The 15,379-nt window shown below is 45.2% G+C and overlaps 1 protein-coding gene and 1 long non-coding RNA gene across 3 annotated transcripts in view; both read right to left on the minus strand.

Annotated features, from left to right (window-relative positions):
- LOC309524425 overlaps nucleotides 1-15,379 on the minus strand; it is a 275,240-nt gene that overhangs the window by 304 nt on the left and 259,557 nt on the right. The window lies entirely within an intron of this gene.
- On the minus strand, nucleotides 854-15,295 carry LOC309524389 (protein CutA homolog). 2 transcript variants are annotated; one of them, XM_082209027.1, is made up of 6 exons: nucleotides 14,923-15,282; nucleotides 12,887-13,035; nucleotides 3,323-3,382; nucleotides 3,143-3,188; nucleotides 2,737-2,786; nucleotides 854-1,156 (listed from the first exon to the last, which is right to left on the minus strand). In XM_082209027.1, the coding sequence occupies exons 1-6, from the start codon at nucleotides 15,037-15,039 to the stop codon at nucleotides 1,054-1,056; spliced, it is 525 nt and encodes a 174-aa protein (XP_082065153.1). In that variant the 5' UTR covers nucleotides 15,040-15,282; the 3' UTR covers nucleotides 854-1,053. The 2 variants fall into 2 exon arrangements, with proteins under 2 accessions (XP_082065153.1, XP_082065154.1); XM_082209028.1 differs by lacking the exons at nucleotides 2,737-2,786; nucleotides 3,143-3,188 and having other exon boundaries at nucleotides 14,923-15,295.

Genomic DNA, 15,379 nt, shown 5'->3' on the forward strand with positions numbered 1-15,379 from the left:
TGTTGTTGTTGTTGTCATTTAGTCATGTCCGACTCTTCGTGATCCCATGGACCAGAGCACACCAGGCACTCCTGTCTTCCACTGCCTCCCGCAGTTTGGTCAAACTCATGTTAGTAGCTTTGAAAACACTGCCCAACCATCTCGTCCTCTGTTGCCCCCTTCTCCTTGTGCCCTCCATCTTTCCCAACATCAGGGTCTTGATTCCTTTTTTACACACCCCCAACCTATAGCAGCTGTCCTTGCAGGAAAACCACTTCTGAGTAAGTGTCATACACTCACAAGGGATTATCATGGCCGCAAATTTCACTCAGTTCTCCCCAAAATAAGAAATTATAGGTGTTTCTGTTTGTTTTTAACAGTCAGTCTCTAACAGTGTCTAGTACAAAAGCCCTTTGACCTCTTTACTTGTAATTTGGCATTGCAGTGCTTGTAAATGATCCATTGCAATGCCTGTAAATTTCACCCACTTTTGCAAAAAAGCGAAGAAAGTTATAGCCTCCCCTCGCCTGCCACCCTGAAATAGTGAATGGAGTGGGTGAAAATGAAGGAGACTTGCGCACCTCCCAAGCCAAATTGGGTAACCCATGAAGTGTCTCAGGCTGAGCTGTTTTCCGAAGCACCCAATCAGGGTCCAAACCAAATCTTAGGGTTGGCTCACACTGCTACTTCTTGTTCACTGAATTCCTTAAAACTCAATTTTCTTGGTTTCTGAGATACCAGCGAAAATGTGAGAGAGGCAACTGTGTAAGCCTGTCTGGATGTTAGGAGACATTTCAGACTTTGCTTCTTATACAGCTACTTTCTTTGGAGAATTATAGCCACAAAATGTTTAACCAAAACTGCAAGACTGAGCAAGTTGCAACACAAAGATCCTGTTTCTTCCAGAGAGGATCCTGCTCTCATGAAACTCAGAACCACTAACGGAGCATTCTCAGTTGCTTTTCCACCTTGACCATGTTTGCGAAAAGAGAGGACTGTCATGCTATGGTAGCTGGCAATATCCACAAGTCCTTTGGGAAAGTCTGTCCAGAAGCATCTTCTGGATGATGATGGCTAATCATACGGGATACTCTCCTCCATCCATTTTAAATAGGCCGGGTTTCCTTGGTCAATGAGCAGGCTGATAAATTCAGGAATTGCAAATGGATGCAAGGAGCTGAGGGAAGAAATGCACAGATTATCTGCATTTTACTATGAAGCAAGAATGGAATTCTTACAGGTAAAAGGGGTATACGAGCCACATATCAGAACAGGCGTGCAGGAGCATTTTGGCATAGTAGGGGAAGATAAAGCTCCAGCCAGCAGGCCCATGCACTTGTCAATCATGTCATGTGATGGACGGTTGGCCAACAGGAGTGGGAAGATAGTAACCAAGCAGGATTGAACTCCCTGCATCTCTACCTCACCCATATGACACCAGGTATGAGGCTGATGGGTGTGACTTGGGCAAAACTGATTAATGCGCCAAATTGGGAGGTCTGGTGGGCCAAATCTGGCCCACAGCTGGTGGGCTTCCCACTGTTGTATTAGAAGACTGCAGGGTGACAAAACTGTGCATGTGTTTTTCACTCAACGGTACCATGAATGTGTGGGATCTGGTCAAGCCTGGTGTGGGCACCTGGTATCCTAGGGCAGCTGACAAGGCCTCAACATCATGGCAGTGCCCACTTGTGTCAATGTGGGCCCCACCCACCTCCTACATTCTGGTCAGGTGGGTCTACAACAAACAGCCATTTTCATTTCCCACAATGCCCTGGAGTATCACTGCGTTGTGGAAAATCACAATGGCAGTCAGTAGCTGCTTGGGAGTGCTTTCAGGCTGTTATCACTTCCTAAAAAACCTGAGGGAGCCCTCTCAAACCTGCAACCAGCTGCAGATTTGGTATTCAGCATAGAGGGCCACAACTAGAGTGTGCCCAGTGAGTGGGCCACCTTACTTTGAGGACTGCCTTGTCCATCTGATAACTTTGTGTGTGTGACTTTTAAACTTGTCACACAGCAGCTTCTATTTACAGAGCACTGCTTCACCAAGCTGAGACATTCATCATGGCTTTTTGTATAGGTATACAGTGGTACCTCGGGTTACAGACACTTCAGGTTACAGAAGCTTCAGGTTACAGACTCTGCTAACCCAGAAATAGTACCTCGGGTTAAGAACTTTGCTTCAGGATGAGAACAGAAATCTTGCTCTGGCGGCACGGCAGCAGCAGGAGGCCTCATTAGCTAGAGTGGTACCTCACGTTAAGAACAGTTTCAGGTTAAGAACGGACCTCTGGAACGAATTAAGTTCTTAACCTGAGGTACCACTTGTATTTGGAATGGAGATAAAAAGGAAGCTACAGAGATACTTTTGATAAGTGCAGTGGAGACTGGTCTATTAAAGTGAATGGGGCACTGCATCATCATCCTCAGCCTGCTCTCAGCCAGCCCTGCCTTCTTACCTGCAACCAGTCTAGGGGGTGGCCTTGGCTTACAGCTTCTGCCTCTTTAGTCTCAGTGTTGCCCTTGTAGAGCTCAGCAGGAAGGAGGATGGCAGTTGGCTCTGCTGCTCTGGCACCACCTGCTGTTGGGCTCCCTGCCTTCTGTCCTACCAGTCCTAATAGGAGCCAGCCATCATTGGTTGCAAGCAATTCTTTGGGACAGATTTAAGCTGTGTCATGTCCCTGCCCCTCTGCAAAAACAAAACAAACCAACCAACCAACAAACAAACCAAACCAGCCACATAAGAAACCTCACCTGATATATTCTGACAACTCATTGATTTTGGAAGTCCTTGTTTTCATCAGCTGTAACAGAAAGGGAAGATATGTGGATTAGGCATCACCACAATGCATTAATGATAAGGTCTATTTGTGAAGCTGTAGCCAAGCAGACCACCTTGTAGATGGACAAAGCTGAAATGAAATAATGAATGATGGTAAAATTTGATTTTGGGGTTCAAAATAATTTGTTTTCATTTAGTTTTGTCCCCCACCCTTTTGCTGAGTTCTACAAGGGGCAACAGTGAGATTAAAGGGGAGAGGGAGGACACTGGACTAGTTGTAAAGAAGGAGGCAGGCAGGTGGGGGCTGGCTGAGGGCAGGATGAGGGTGGTGGTGCAGTGCCCCATTCACTCTAATGGACCAGCCACCACTGCACTTACCAGAAGTATCTCTGTAGTTTCCTCTATCTCTCCATTCCAAATATACCTATACAAAAAGCCAAGAAGAAAGTATGCTTAAAAATTACAAACAACCAAACAAAACATCCAGAGTATGCTCAGAGACGTACAATCACACAAGATTCTTCCAGAGTGGTCAAATGGGTTTGGTTCTTGACTCACATGGATGAGGCCTTGGGGAGGATATTCACGCAAGCAGCCAATTTTCTCTCCATAATTGCCCTAGGAGAAACAGAAGAGGTTAATTGGCATGTAAGTATCCTTGCACCTGGCTTCCCAGTGTCATCAGTTTTGTGATATGACAGGGGTGGTGACCCTCAGGCCTGGCGAGGGGTAAATGTGGCCCTTGAGGTCTCTCTATCTGGCCCTTAGGACATCCCCCAGGTTCCCTAGTCACCTTCTCTTTCCCCAGCCACATCCCTCACTGACCCTGCCCTCAATATCCTTGAGTGTTTTTGCCTGGCTGGAATGTGTCCTCAATCTGAACACGCCTCTTGATTTATTGGATGGAGGATACAGAGGTGAGAGTGTATAGCAGAAAGCAGCCTAATGTACAATAGTAAAATTTACATTTGTTTCTCTGCCTACTTTTGCCTCTGGCCCTTCCCTTCACTGGTATGTGGCCTCCGAAAGGTTGCTTAGAAGGGAATGTAGCCCTCAGCTTGAAAAAGTCCCCCCACATTTGTTTTATATCACGATCCTCATTTTACTTTAAATAAACTAAGGAAAAAATATTGATGTAGCCTTTTTTCTTAGGGGCGCTGCTTCGACCCCTTGATTGCTGTTATTTGCACCTTTTCCAGCTCTGTGATAACCTTTTTCAGATTGGGCAACCAAAACTGGGCACAGTGTATCAAAGGCAGCCTCGGCATTCATTTATATAATGCTATTATGGAGCCTGGAATTATTTGCAATCCCTTCCCAAATAATCTCTAGTCTGGAATTTGCTTTCTCCCACTTCTCTCTCTCAGATTTACCCAGAGTTGAATAAGCTTGTTTTCTGTATTCTATTTATAGATCTCAGGGCATTTTATATTCCACCATTTACAGTCAGATGATCAAGAAAGTACTGGCCGCTAATACTCCCACTGCAATGCTGCGTCTTGGAATGCCTGGGGAATATAAATAGGCACACTTTGTGCTGCATGCCAAATGGCTTAAACCATAGTCAGGCTGCTGAGCTCCTCCTGAGGAGTGGTGATCAGGACACCAGTGTGGCAGAAAGCAGGGAGTGGTCAGAACCAAATAATTCTAGTTTTGCCCTCATCTTCTTCCATGTTGAGTTCTGCAAGGGGACTAAGGAGGAGGAAGCTGATGATTAGTATCACCCCCGGGGCTGGATGTAAGAAAGCAGGCCGGTGAGGAAAGACTGGAATTGACAGGGCAGTATCTTAATAGTCCAGCCTACACTATGGTACAGTCTCCTCTGCCACAAATCTCAGAAGGAAAAAGTTAGATTCAAAATATCCAAGGTGTAAGCAAGACGTTAAACCCTGGGTGTTATGTACTAAGCTTGGATCCTAGAACAATAGGCAAGTAGGATTCTAGAATGCAACAGCTGATTGGCTTGCAGGAGAAGACCAATCAGGCTCCAGGAGGGAAGCAGAATCAGCCAATCAGACGGGTCTCATTGTGTAAATAATGTATATAAAATCCTGGGGTTTGGGGGGCAATTCAATCCCTGTTTTACAAGCTGCAATAAAGAGCATGAAATCACTACAGGACTCCAAGCACCGAATTTTTTGCTCTATAGGACGCACCCGACCATAGGACGCACCTTGTTTTAGAGGGGGAGAACAAGAAAAAAAAATTCTCCCCCTCTCTGCTCAGCGCCCCTTCAGCGAAGCGGCAGGAGAAACAGAGCCCCTTCCATTTCTCCTCCTGCTTTGCTGAAGGGGCACTGTGCAGCTCTCCCTCTCTGCTGAAGCTGGGAGAGTCTTGCTCTCCCGGCATCAGCAAAAGGAACCCGAAGCCTCCAGAGTGCAGCGTGAGGTCCTGCTGCACTCCAAAGGCTTCGGGTTCCTTTCGCTGAAGCCAGGAGAGTCTTGCTCTTCCTCTGCTCCCTCTGCGCTTTGGAGGCTTTGCGTTGCTATTGCTGAAGCCAAGGAGCCTGCATTTGCTCCATAGGACACACACACATTTCCCCTTAATTTTTGGAGGGTGAAAAGTGTGTCCTATAGAGCGAAAAATACAGTATATTTCACTGGCGATGAGGATGGGATCCTGCTGAGCTGTCAGCCGCGCACCGCACACAGCCGCCACAGGGAACCAGCATCGCACCGTGCATCCAGGCTACAGCTTCTGGACCCAAGGACCCAGAATGGCAACAGACAACAGCTTCATGCCATTCAGCCCAGCCTCAGGAGACTGGGAAGGATACGCCATTCACTGTGCATCCTAAGTCTACCTCTAACTCACTCAGGTGTAATTCTGTAACTCAGATTTCAATGTTAGGGAGAAACACCTTCTATAGGAAACTGCTGCCCACCTCTGAAACATAACGCTGGTACTGCCCACTCTGCAAAGTTAAGTGATAAGGCTCTTCCAAAGTTGCTCCCTGATAATAAAATAAAACGCATGCTACTTGCATCTGAACAACCAGCATGTCAGACAGGTGGGTGGGACCTTACAGATAGGCTAGGGCAAATGGGGCACAATCCCAAAAGCCTCTGTATGCTCTCAGACAGACTCCACCTGCCTGCACCTGCTTTCATACTTACAACCAACCTAGGGTACGGCACTGCCTGCCAATTTACTCCTCCCTAGTCTCAGTGTTCCCTTGCAGAATTCAGCAGGGAGGAGGAAGGTGACAAAAGAATAATTATTTGGCTTTGACTAGCATTGGCTCTGGCACCCCCTATGGCTGGGCTTCCACCCTATCAGGGATGCCATCTCACCTTCAGGATTCTGGGTGCCCGCTGCCACAACGTGGACATGTGACATCACATGCACACACCTGCACATGCTGCATGTGATGTCCCATGCACCACATGCAGGCATGTACATATGACATCAAACATCTGCATTACGTATTACATCAAACGTCTGCATTGCAGCGACCAGTGGCAGCTCCTCTTCCTCCCCGTCTCCACAGCCAGCGAACCACCCTTTTCCACAGAGAGGGGCTTGGACTCTGCCTCTGCGTCTGAGGCCTCCCACTCCCTGGAACAGGGTGCATCTCGCTGACTGCAGAAGGCGGAGCTAAACTGCTTCTCTTTCAGAAGCAGCACCGCTTGTGTGGGTGCCCAGCCCCTACAATTATATTACAGTGGGTGCCCATGCACCCCCGGCCCCCGGTAGTTGTCTCCTATGCACCCTATCAGTTCCAATGGGCACCAGTCACCACTGCCTTTGTATCAATGCATATGGAACGAAGCAGCTCTTCTTTTTAAAAAATAATATTTTATTTATTTTCCAAAAAACAAAAACACAAAAACAAAACAAACCAGATTGACTTCCCTCAGTCTAATCCCTTCCTTGGTTCTATTATTTATCAACATGCTGTGTGTCCATTGTTAAATTTATAACATATTTAAATCACTTATTATCCATTCGCTGTAAAATTACAAGTAAATTTAAAACGCAATAAACATCTTCCACTCTTCCTTAAATTCATTGTCGTCTCTTCCTCTTAATTTCATCGTCAATTTTGCCATGTCAGCATAGTGCATTAGTTTGACTTGCCAATCTTCTTTGAATGGGACACCTTCGTCTTTCCAATATTGTGCTAATAAAGTCTGTGGAGTTGTTGTAGCATACATAAACAAGTTCTTAGGTAATTTTGGTAGGTGCACTCCTACAATACCTAGGAAGAAAGCTTCTGTTTTTTTTTTGACAAAGGTTATTTTAAACATCTTCAATTTATTAATCATTTCCCAATTTTTTTAATATAATTTTACAATCCCACCACATATGAAAAAATGTCCCTTCTGTTGCTTTATATTTCCAACACTTGCTTTCCCTAGTTTTATGCAATTTGGCTAATTTAACTGGAATTAAGTACCATCTATACATCATTTTCATATACGGTAATTTTCTTTAATCGCCACACATGCTGTGAATTTTATATCTTTTTTCCATAACTTTTCCCGTTCTGACATCTGAATATTGTGTCCCACATCTTGTGCCCATTTAATCGTGACTGATTTGACCTCTTCATCCTTTGTTTCCCATTCAAGCAACAGATTGTACATTTTAGATAATAACTTCGTATCATTTTCTATTATTTCTCTCTGAAAAGTTGAAATTTCATACACAAATCCCATCTTTTTATCATTCTTAAACATTTCATTTAGCTGAAAATATTGTAACCAATCTGTTACGTTCTCTCTAACTTCATTAAAGTCTTTCAATTTTAACTGGTTTTCTGTTTCAATTAACAACTCTCCGTACGTTGCCCATTTAGGGTCCATATTTACTTTACTCCCTGATATTGCCTCCAGTGGGGAGAGCCACCATGGTGTTTTTTGTTCCAATAATCCTTTACACTTCTCCCAAACTTCAAAAATTGCTTTCCTTATAATATGGTTTCAAAAACTTTGGTGGGAACGAAGCAGCTCAGTTGGTTAGAGCGTGGTGCTGATAACCCCAAGGTTGCAGGTTCGATCCCCGTATGAAACAGCAGCGTATTCCTGCCTCGCAGGGGTTGGACTAGATGATCCTCGGGGTCCCTTCCAACTCTACAATTTATGGTCCTATGATTCAAAGTAAGAGGTTTAGGAGAGTGGTCAATGAGAGAAGCTTAGTGGCACAGAGGTAAGGCACAGGTTAAGGGAACAGCTATATGGGAGTGATTCAGTATAAAAAGTATAGAAAGAGAACAGGAGGGTCAGAGGGAGTTAGGAGTTAAAGAAAGCTTGTTCTTTGATTTGCAATACACCTGTCTGCTCCTCAGTGGCGTAGCGTGGGGGGTGCAGGGGGGGCCGGCCGCACCGGGTGCAACATCTGGGGGTTAGGGTTAGGGGGCGCAAATCCATGGGTTAGGGGGCGCAAATCCACGGGTTAGGGAGCGCAAATTACTTGCCTTGCCCCGGGTGCTGACAACCCACGCTACGCCACTGCTGCTCCTTGAAACATGGTGGCATTGGTTTAGAAGTAGAACCCAGGTGAAGTAGGGGGAAAAACAAGAAAAAGCAAGGATTTTTACATTATGGACTAACACCCCCACCCCAGTAGCACTAAATTTCACTGCAGCTAATCTAGCCCAGACATGGAGGTGCTGGATAGAAGAGTTTGAACTCCATCTGGCATTTGCCCATGGGAGGGAGAGGAGAACAAGCATAAGGTAACATCACTGTTGTATTACCTTATTGGAGACCAGAGGCTAGAAGTATGTAAGCACTGGCCGTACTCTGGAGTTGTTGTTCAAGGCACTGGATTAATACTGTATAGCCAAACAAAATGAAACAGCGGAACTTACAGTTGGATTGTGGGGCAAGCTGTAATGTGCTGCCAGTGACACGGGTTAATGAAAATGCAGACATTGAACCACGTCACCAGATGCTTATCATGTACAACAAGAGTATCCTAAAACCTGTGGGCAAGTTCACACTTAGATCCGCAACCCAAAGAACAATAAGCTTTATCACCTAAAATTTTGTTACCGAAAATGGGGAGGAACACAGACCACTGCTGGGGAGCAAAGCTGGGTACAATTCAGGTACAACATCAGAACAGATGATTAAGCAAATCTAACTAACTGCCTGGACAATGGAGAAGATACTGCAGGTGTCTGGGGATGTTTTCAGGGAGAAGGAGATCAAGCAGGGAAGCTGAAACCTGAGATAGATTCCAGTATGCAGCCAGTGGGAATTCTCTAATGCTGCGGCGAGGCTCCTTACGGGGTCCTTGCCGCGGGATCACATTCATCCAGTGCTTTACCAGCTGCACTGACTCCCGGTGGAGTACAGGGTCAAGTTTAAAGTGCTGGTTTTGACCTTTAAAGCCCTATGCAGCCTAGGACCCTCGTACCTACGGGACCGCCTCGCCTGATATGCCCCACAGAGGACCTTAAGGTCCATAAGTAACAACACTTTGGAGGTCCTGAGCCTCAAGGAGGTTAGATTGGTCTCAGCTAGGGCCAGGGCCTTTTCAGCCCTGGCCCTGACTTGGTGGAATGCTCTATCACAAGAGATTAGGGCCCTGCGGGATTTGACATCTTTCTACAGGGCCTGCAAGATGGAGCTGTTCCACCTGGCTTTCGGCTTAGACTCGCTCTGACCCCTTATATGGGATTTGGTATATAAATTTTCCCTTGTGTTTTCTTTTGCTGGCCCATGTAGGACCAGCATGGATAGCTAGCTCAGGTGAATATCTGATGTTTCCTCCCTTTATGGTCTTGATTTATGGGCTACTACTAAAATGAGGGGATGTGGGTGACGCTGTGGGTTAAACCTCAGTGCCTAGGACTTGCCGATTGCATGGTCGGCAGTTCGAATCCCCGCTGCGGTGTGCGCTCCCGTTGCTCGGTCCCAGCGCCTGCCAACCTAGCAGTTCGAAAGCACCCCGGGTGCAAGTAGATAAATAGGGACCGCTTACTAGCGGGAGAGTAAACGGTGTTTCCGTGTGTGGCTCTGGCTCGTCAGAGTAGCTTCGTCACGCTGGCCACGTGACCCGGAAGTGTCTGCGGACAGCGCTGGCTCCCGGCCTATAGAGTGAGATGAGCGCACAATCCTAGAGTCTGTCAAGACTGGCCCGTACGGGCAGGGGTACCTTTACCTTTACTAAGATGAGGCTGCATTTTAAGCTGCATTTTAAGCCGCATTTTAATTAACTTTCTGCACTGGCAGAATCACTGAAGCAGGAGCTGGCCAGTCCACAAGCCAAAGGCATAACTGCCCCGGTAGATAATAGCACAGTATGCATCAGCAGCCTAGTTATTATCCACAAACCCTCAGAAAAGCTGCACATTGCATTAATCCTAAACCTTTGAATAGAGCACAAAAATGCAGCCATTATTCACCACCAGCCATTGATGATGTAGTATGTGACCTATCCAGAACCAAAGTTTTCTTGGAGTTTTATGTACAAAAAAATGGATTCTGGCACAGCCACCCAGAGCGGCTGGGGCAACCCAGTCAGATAGATTGGGTACAAATAACAAGAACAGCTTCTTCTTCTCCGCCTCCTCCTCCTCCTCCTCCCTATTATAGCACTTAAAACAGAGGCAAGCTGTCTGACAACTTTTGCAACTCCTTTCAGCATATGTCTTTGGTTATGAATGACAGTGGGTACCAGCCCTACCCCTTAAGTATTTCAGCATTAACTAAATCAGGAACTAGAAAATGTTCCAGAAAATCATTGCTGGAACATTGTGCTGAAAAGCTACTGAAAAGAAAGCAACAAGAGATCATGATAAAAGTTAAGCATGTTTTTGAAAAGGTGCAGAGAAAGAAATCTAAAGCTAAACCCTGATAAAGTCAGGTTAGGACGAAATGTTTGGATACTACAGGTTGCAATTGCCACCAGGAAAGAACTTTGTCTCCTGTGGCAAAACAGATAAAAACTCAGGTAGTACAGAAACCTCATTGCCTAAAGACTGTCTAAATTCATGGGGGTATATGGACTTTTAAAACTATATAGTTAACTGTAATAATAGCTTTATTTTGTTAAAGTTATAAAAGGAAATATGCATTAATGTATATGGAAGTAAGTAAGAGAGCTAGGACAGTGGTCAGCATGCGAAACTTAGTGATACAAAAGGAAGACATAGGTTAAGGGAAAGCTACCTGGAAGTGATTCAACACAGAAAGCATGCAAAGTGAGCAGGATGATCAGAGAAAGAGAGGAGTTAAAGAAAGCTTGTTTAAACAACATTCTTTGTTTTGCAGTAGTCCTGCCTGACCCTTAGTGATAATAAACAACACTTGTCCTTAGTGATAATAAACAACAGTCTTGACACACATTTTCTGTGTGTGCCCCTTATGCAATTTTAGGTTATTTAATTAGGGGAGTGTCATGACACACCATTGCTTAAGCAGACAGTGGATGCACCAAAGTTATTTCGCAAAAACACCCTGTTCCCAAAAGGACTGAACAATGTTTAATCCACATATTGGATCATGATCAGAGCTGCGCTTAGCACACCATTTTAAGAGCAAAGTCCAGACAGTCAAAACCTCCACAGTGGGGGATGCATGGAAATAAGTTTAGTTCCTTTCCCTTACACAGAAGCAGTGAAGAGTAGAACCTTTTTCAAGGGTAGGATAAAAAGGCAGCTGTTGTTTGTACTGTGACCTCTTTTCCTCCAGTGGATTTTCTCTTTCAGACAGCTTCCTAGAGGATGGATTTACTCAGGCAAAGTCCCAGGATGCTCCAAATACCATGGCTACTGATTTTGCCACCCATCCCTTAAATAAACAACAACCTTAGATTTGTTGTAATCCTGTAAACCTCAGAGTTGCTCCAAACATGTTGATTCTTCTCTCCTCTTTCTCAGTGGCTCCTTCTGCGAGGCAGACTTAGCATTGCTCACCATTTGAGTTCAGGAGTTGCTCACTGTGCATGGCATGTGCACACGAACAGGAACACAAGAATCTGCTTTCTGCTGAGTTAGAACATCGGTCCAGCATCATCTACACACTGGCTGGCAGCAGCTCTCCATGGATTCAGAGAAGAGTCATTCTCAGCCCTGCTTGGAGGGATTGAATTTGGGACTTCTAGATGCCCTGCTCTACAATTGCGCATCAAGCCTCACTCTTAACTGCAAGCAAACATGACTGGTAGCAGAAAGGGATGAATATTCATATTGGAAAGGAGAAGCTGCCACAACATGTTTGTATTTTCTGGGCAAAACAGGCTGTTCGTACTTCCTTTCTGCTTATGGGGCAAGAGGTGGGGTGGAGAGAAGTTTCTCTATTTATACAGAGGTGCTCCAGGGAACTCTGCTTTGCTTGGTAAACATTTCATTGGCAGCGAGTGCTTGAAACAGAGAGCCATTCAAACTCAGAAACAGAAGCTGGGTGTAATCCCACCATGCTAGACTTTGGACATGTGGAATTTCTCCTCTCTGACTTTTCAAAGCTGCTTGCCATGTCCCCTTTATGGAACTTACGGGCAAGGCTTATGTGGTCTGATTGCTGAATCTGTGTCTTAAGTTTCAGCTACCATACCACACAAGTGCCAAATTCACATTTGCTTTTAGAAGTAAGATTCTAGTCCTTATGAATATTGGCTTGATAGGGCTATGAATTTGTGACCCTCCAGCTCTTCTTCCTCCTAATTTATTAATCACCTTCTAAACCACCATCTGAAGGCAATTCATATAAAACTCAAAACTCAAATACATTTAAAACAAGAATAAAACACTAACAAATGGACATTCATGGTAAAGACCCATTTATCCTGCTGAGAAATCGTGTAGCAACAACAACAACAACAAAAAACTTCAATTGTTTCTGGAAGGTGCAGATAGTGGGTTCCTGTCATGTCTTGACAGGAATGTTGTTCCACAGACCCAGACCTTACTCTTGGCCTATAACTCCCCTCATTTCTGACCGTTGAGAGCTAGATAGACAAATGGTCTAGCTCTGTATAAGAGAAATATGACTCTGCTCCGTAGAAGCTCATTCCCATCCCACCTTGATCTCTTAACCTCTGAATAAAGAGCGGAATGTTCTCAGCTGTATGTAACAACAGCATAAACAAGCCACTCAATGCTTCAACAAACTAGTATATTTCAATTATTCATTGACCCGCTTGGGCCAAGAATGTGTCAAGTCACCCTACCTTGCAATGTCTCTCGCAGTCTGTTCGTTGGGGCAATTGACGAGTGCAATTGAATGGGATCCAGGAATATAGCTACCAGTAACAGCAGAGTGCAAATGGAGGACAAGGGTTCTCAGCACTGGATACATTAGCAAAGAGAAACTCATAACCTGGAGGAGGGGTGGGGTGGGGAGAAGAAACCAGATCATACATCAGCTGAATAGGCCTCCAAAGTTAGACAATGTAAATACAGGTCATTGAAGTATTCTGAAAAGCAGGAAATGTGTCTGGGAGACGGGGAAACAGTGATTGTTTAATAACACCACAGGAGTGGAGAACTTGTGACATAAAAACATAAGAAGAGCCTTGTTTGATCAGACCAGAGGTCCATTAGTTCAGCCTCCTGTTCTCACAGTGACCAACCCCAGATGCCTGACGGGAGCCTGCAAGGAGGACCCAGGTACAACAGTGCTCTCCCCATTTGTGATTCCCAGCAATGGCTGTCCAGAGACCTACTACCTCCAACACATAGCCAGTATGGCTAGTAGCCATTGATAGCTTGATCCTCCATGAATTTGTCTACTCCTCTTTCGAAACCTTCCAAGTTGGTGGCCGTCACTGCCTCTTGTGGGAGCAAATTCTAATCAATGTTTCTCAAACTTGGGTCTCCAGCTAGAAGGACCGGTGGTCAGGGATGCTGTTGTAGTCCAACAACAGCTGGTGACCCAATTTTGGGAACCACTGAGTGCAGAAGTACTTTTTTTTTTGTCTGTTCTGAACCTTCCAATCTTCAGCTTCACTGGGATGTCTCTGAGTTCTAGTATTGTGTGTGTGAGAGAGAAAAATTCTCTGTCCACTTTCTCCTTGCCATATGCCCCTATCATGTTGCTACTTATTCGTCTTTTGTCTCAACAAACCTTTCTTCTGCGCACTTCCTCATTTTGGCTGTCCTATTTTGATCCATTTCCAGCTCTAACCTCCCTATGTATTAGGACTCCAATTCCCAACAGCTCCAGCCAGCACGGCCAGTGACAGGAATGAGGAGAACGGTACTGCAACCATATCTGTTGTTCCTTATCCCTGCCATAGAAAAATGCAGGAGTTTCTTCTTCCACCACAGAAATGGGGAGGCAGAACTGAAACCTTTTAAATACATCTAGCATAACCACCCTTATGCATGCTTGCAAAGTCCTGTTCCTGATGCCGTGGGGTGGGTCACCTCTGCGTTAAACTCATTTTTAAGCTGCATAATCCCCAATGGGGAGAAAGAGATACCAAAAAATTAACTGCAGTTTAATGTTTTGCTAAATCATTAAAACCTCGGTAAAAATTAAACCAGGAATTCTTCTGATGAATTAAAATAGTTTCCAAGTTTATTATTGATAGGGCAGCTTATTTACCTTTTACAACACCATCAAAGAAAAGTTGCAATTCACAGTGAACTCTTGCACAAGTCAAACACACCCAGGGAACAAACCCTATAAAACCCAGCTAATTTCCGAGGATAAATTGCACTGTAAAACAAAACTATGTCCATGGCAATTTGCCAGAGATGCATCGTCCTTAGACAAGATCATCTTTGCAAGAAACAGCATTAATTTTTCAAGAAGTTAGAACCAGTGTTGCTTGCCAAAAGCATTGAGATAGTTTTATTCTTCCAAAGAGAGAGGCTACATATTTTTTTCTTCAGACATTGGCTCATGAGGCTGCATCCAATGTTAGCAGCCCTACTCAGAGTAGACCCATTGAAAATGGACGCAACTAACCTAGCTCCATTGAGTTCAATGGGTCTACTCCTGAGTAAAACTTAACTTGAGGAAAACCCCACGATCATTAAATTCAAGGGAAATATTTTTGTTTGTTTTAAACCCATATGATATCCACATTCTCTCCGCCCCCCCCCCCGCCCCGCCAAGTTTAAAATTTGTCTTTTAATGCCGGGGGAGAGAGGTGCGACGTCATGTTGTGGGAATTCCCCTGTGGCTCTCGTCTGCTTTTGCTCAATTTCGGCTCTCCCTTCGCTCTTCAACTTTGCAACGTAGTGATGTCAAACTTACCAGCGGCAAAGTCAAGTATCCCTGGCGCAACGCCGAGCCAGACGCCGCGAGGAGAGCCTGGCAACGCTGAACAAACCACTCCATCGGCATTTTTGCCATCTTAGCGCACCTGCCCATGGCTGCTACTAGCTCTTGCTCCGAGGCTGCGGTTCCCTTTCCTCGCCCACTTGTTCGCCACCTTTCCAGATGTGGCTATCGCTGTGAAATAAGCAAACAAAAATAAATGGTGTGTTTGCTTGCAAAGGAAAGCCGACTGACGGCTGGCAAACTCCTCCTTCCTAGCGGCTGGTGCCCGCCTCCCTGGCATAGCCCCTCTGAGAGCCCCGATGCCCTGCCTTTTGGCTCGTTCTTCTCTACCGTACATCTTCTCCCATTTTAACCCGCTCCAGCGTCTCTAAGGCATTCAAAGTATTCTGCTTGGTTGGGGACACTGAAACGGTTTGGTTTGGGTGCCTAA

The sequence above is a fragment of the Podarcis vaucheri genome (assembly GCF_965113315.1).
Source record: "Podarcis vaucheri genome assembly, chromosome: Z".
Taxonomy (NCBI): domain Eukaryota; kingdom Metazoa; phylum Chordata; class Lepidosauria; order Squamata; family Lacertidae; genus Podarcis; species Podarcis vaucheri.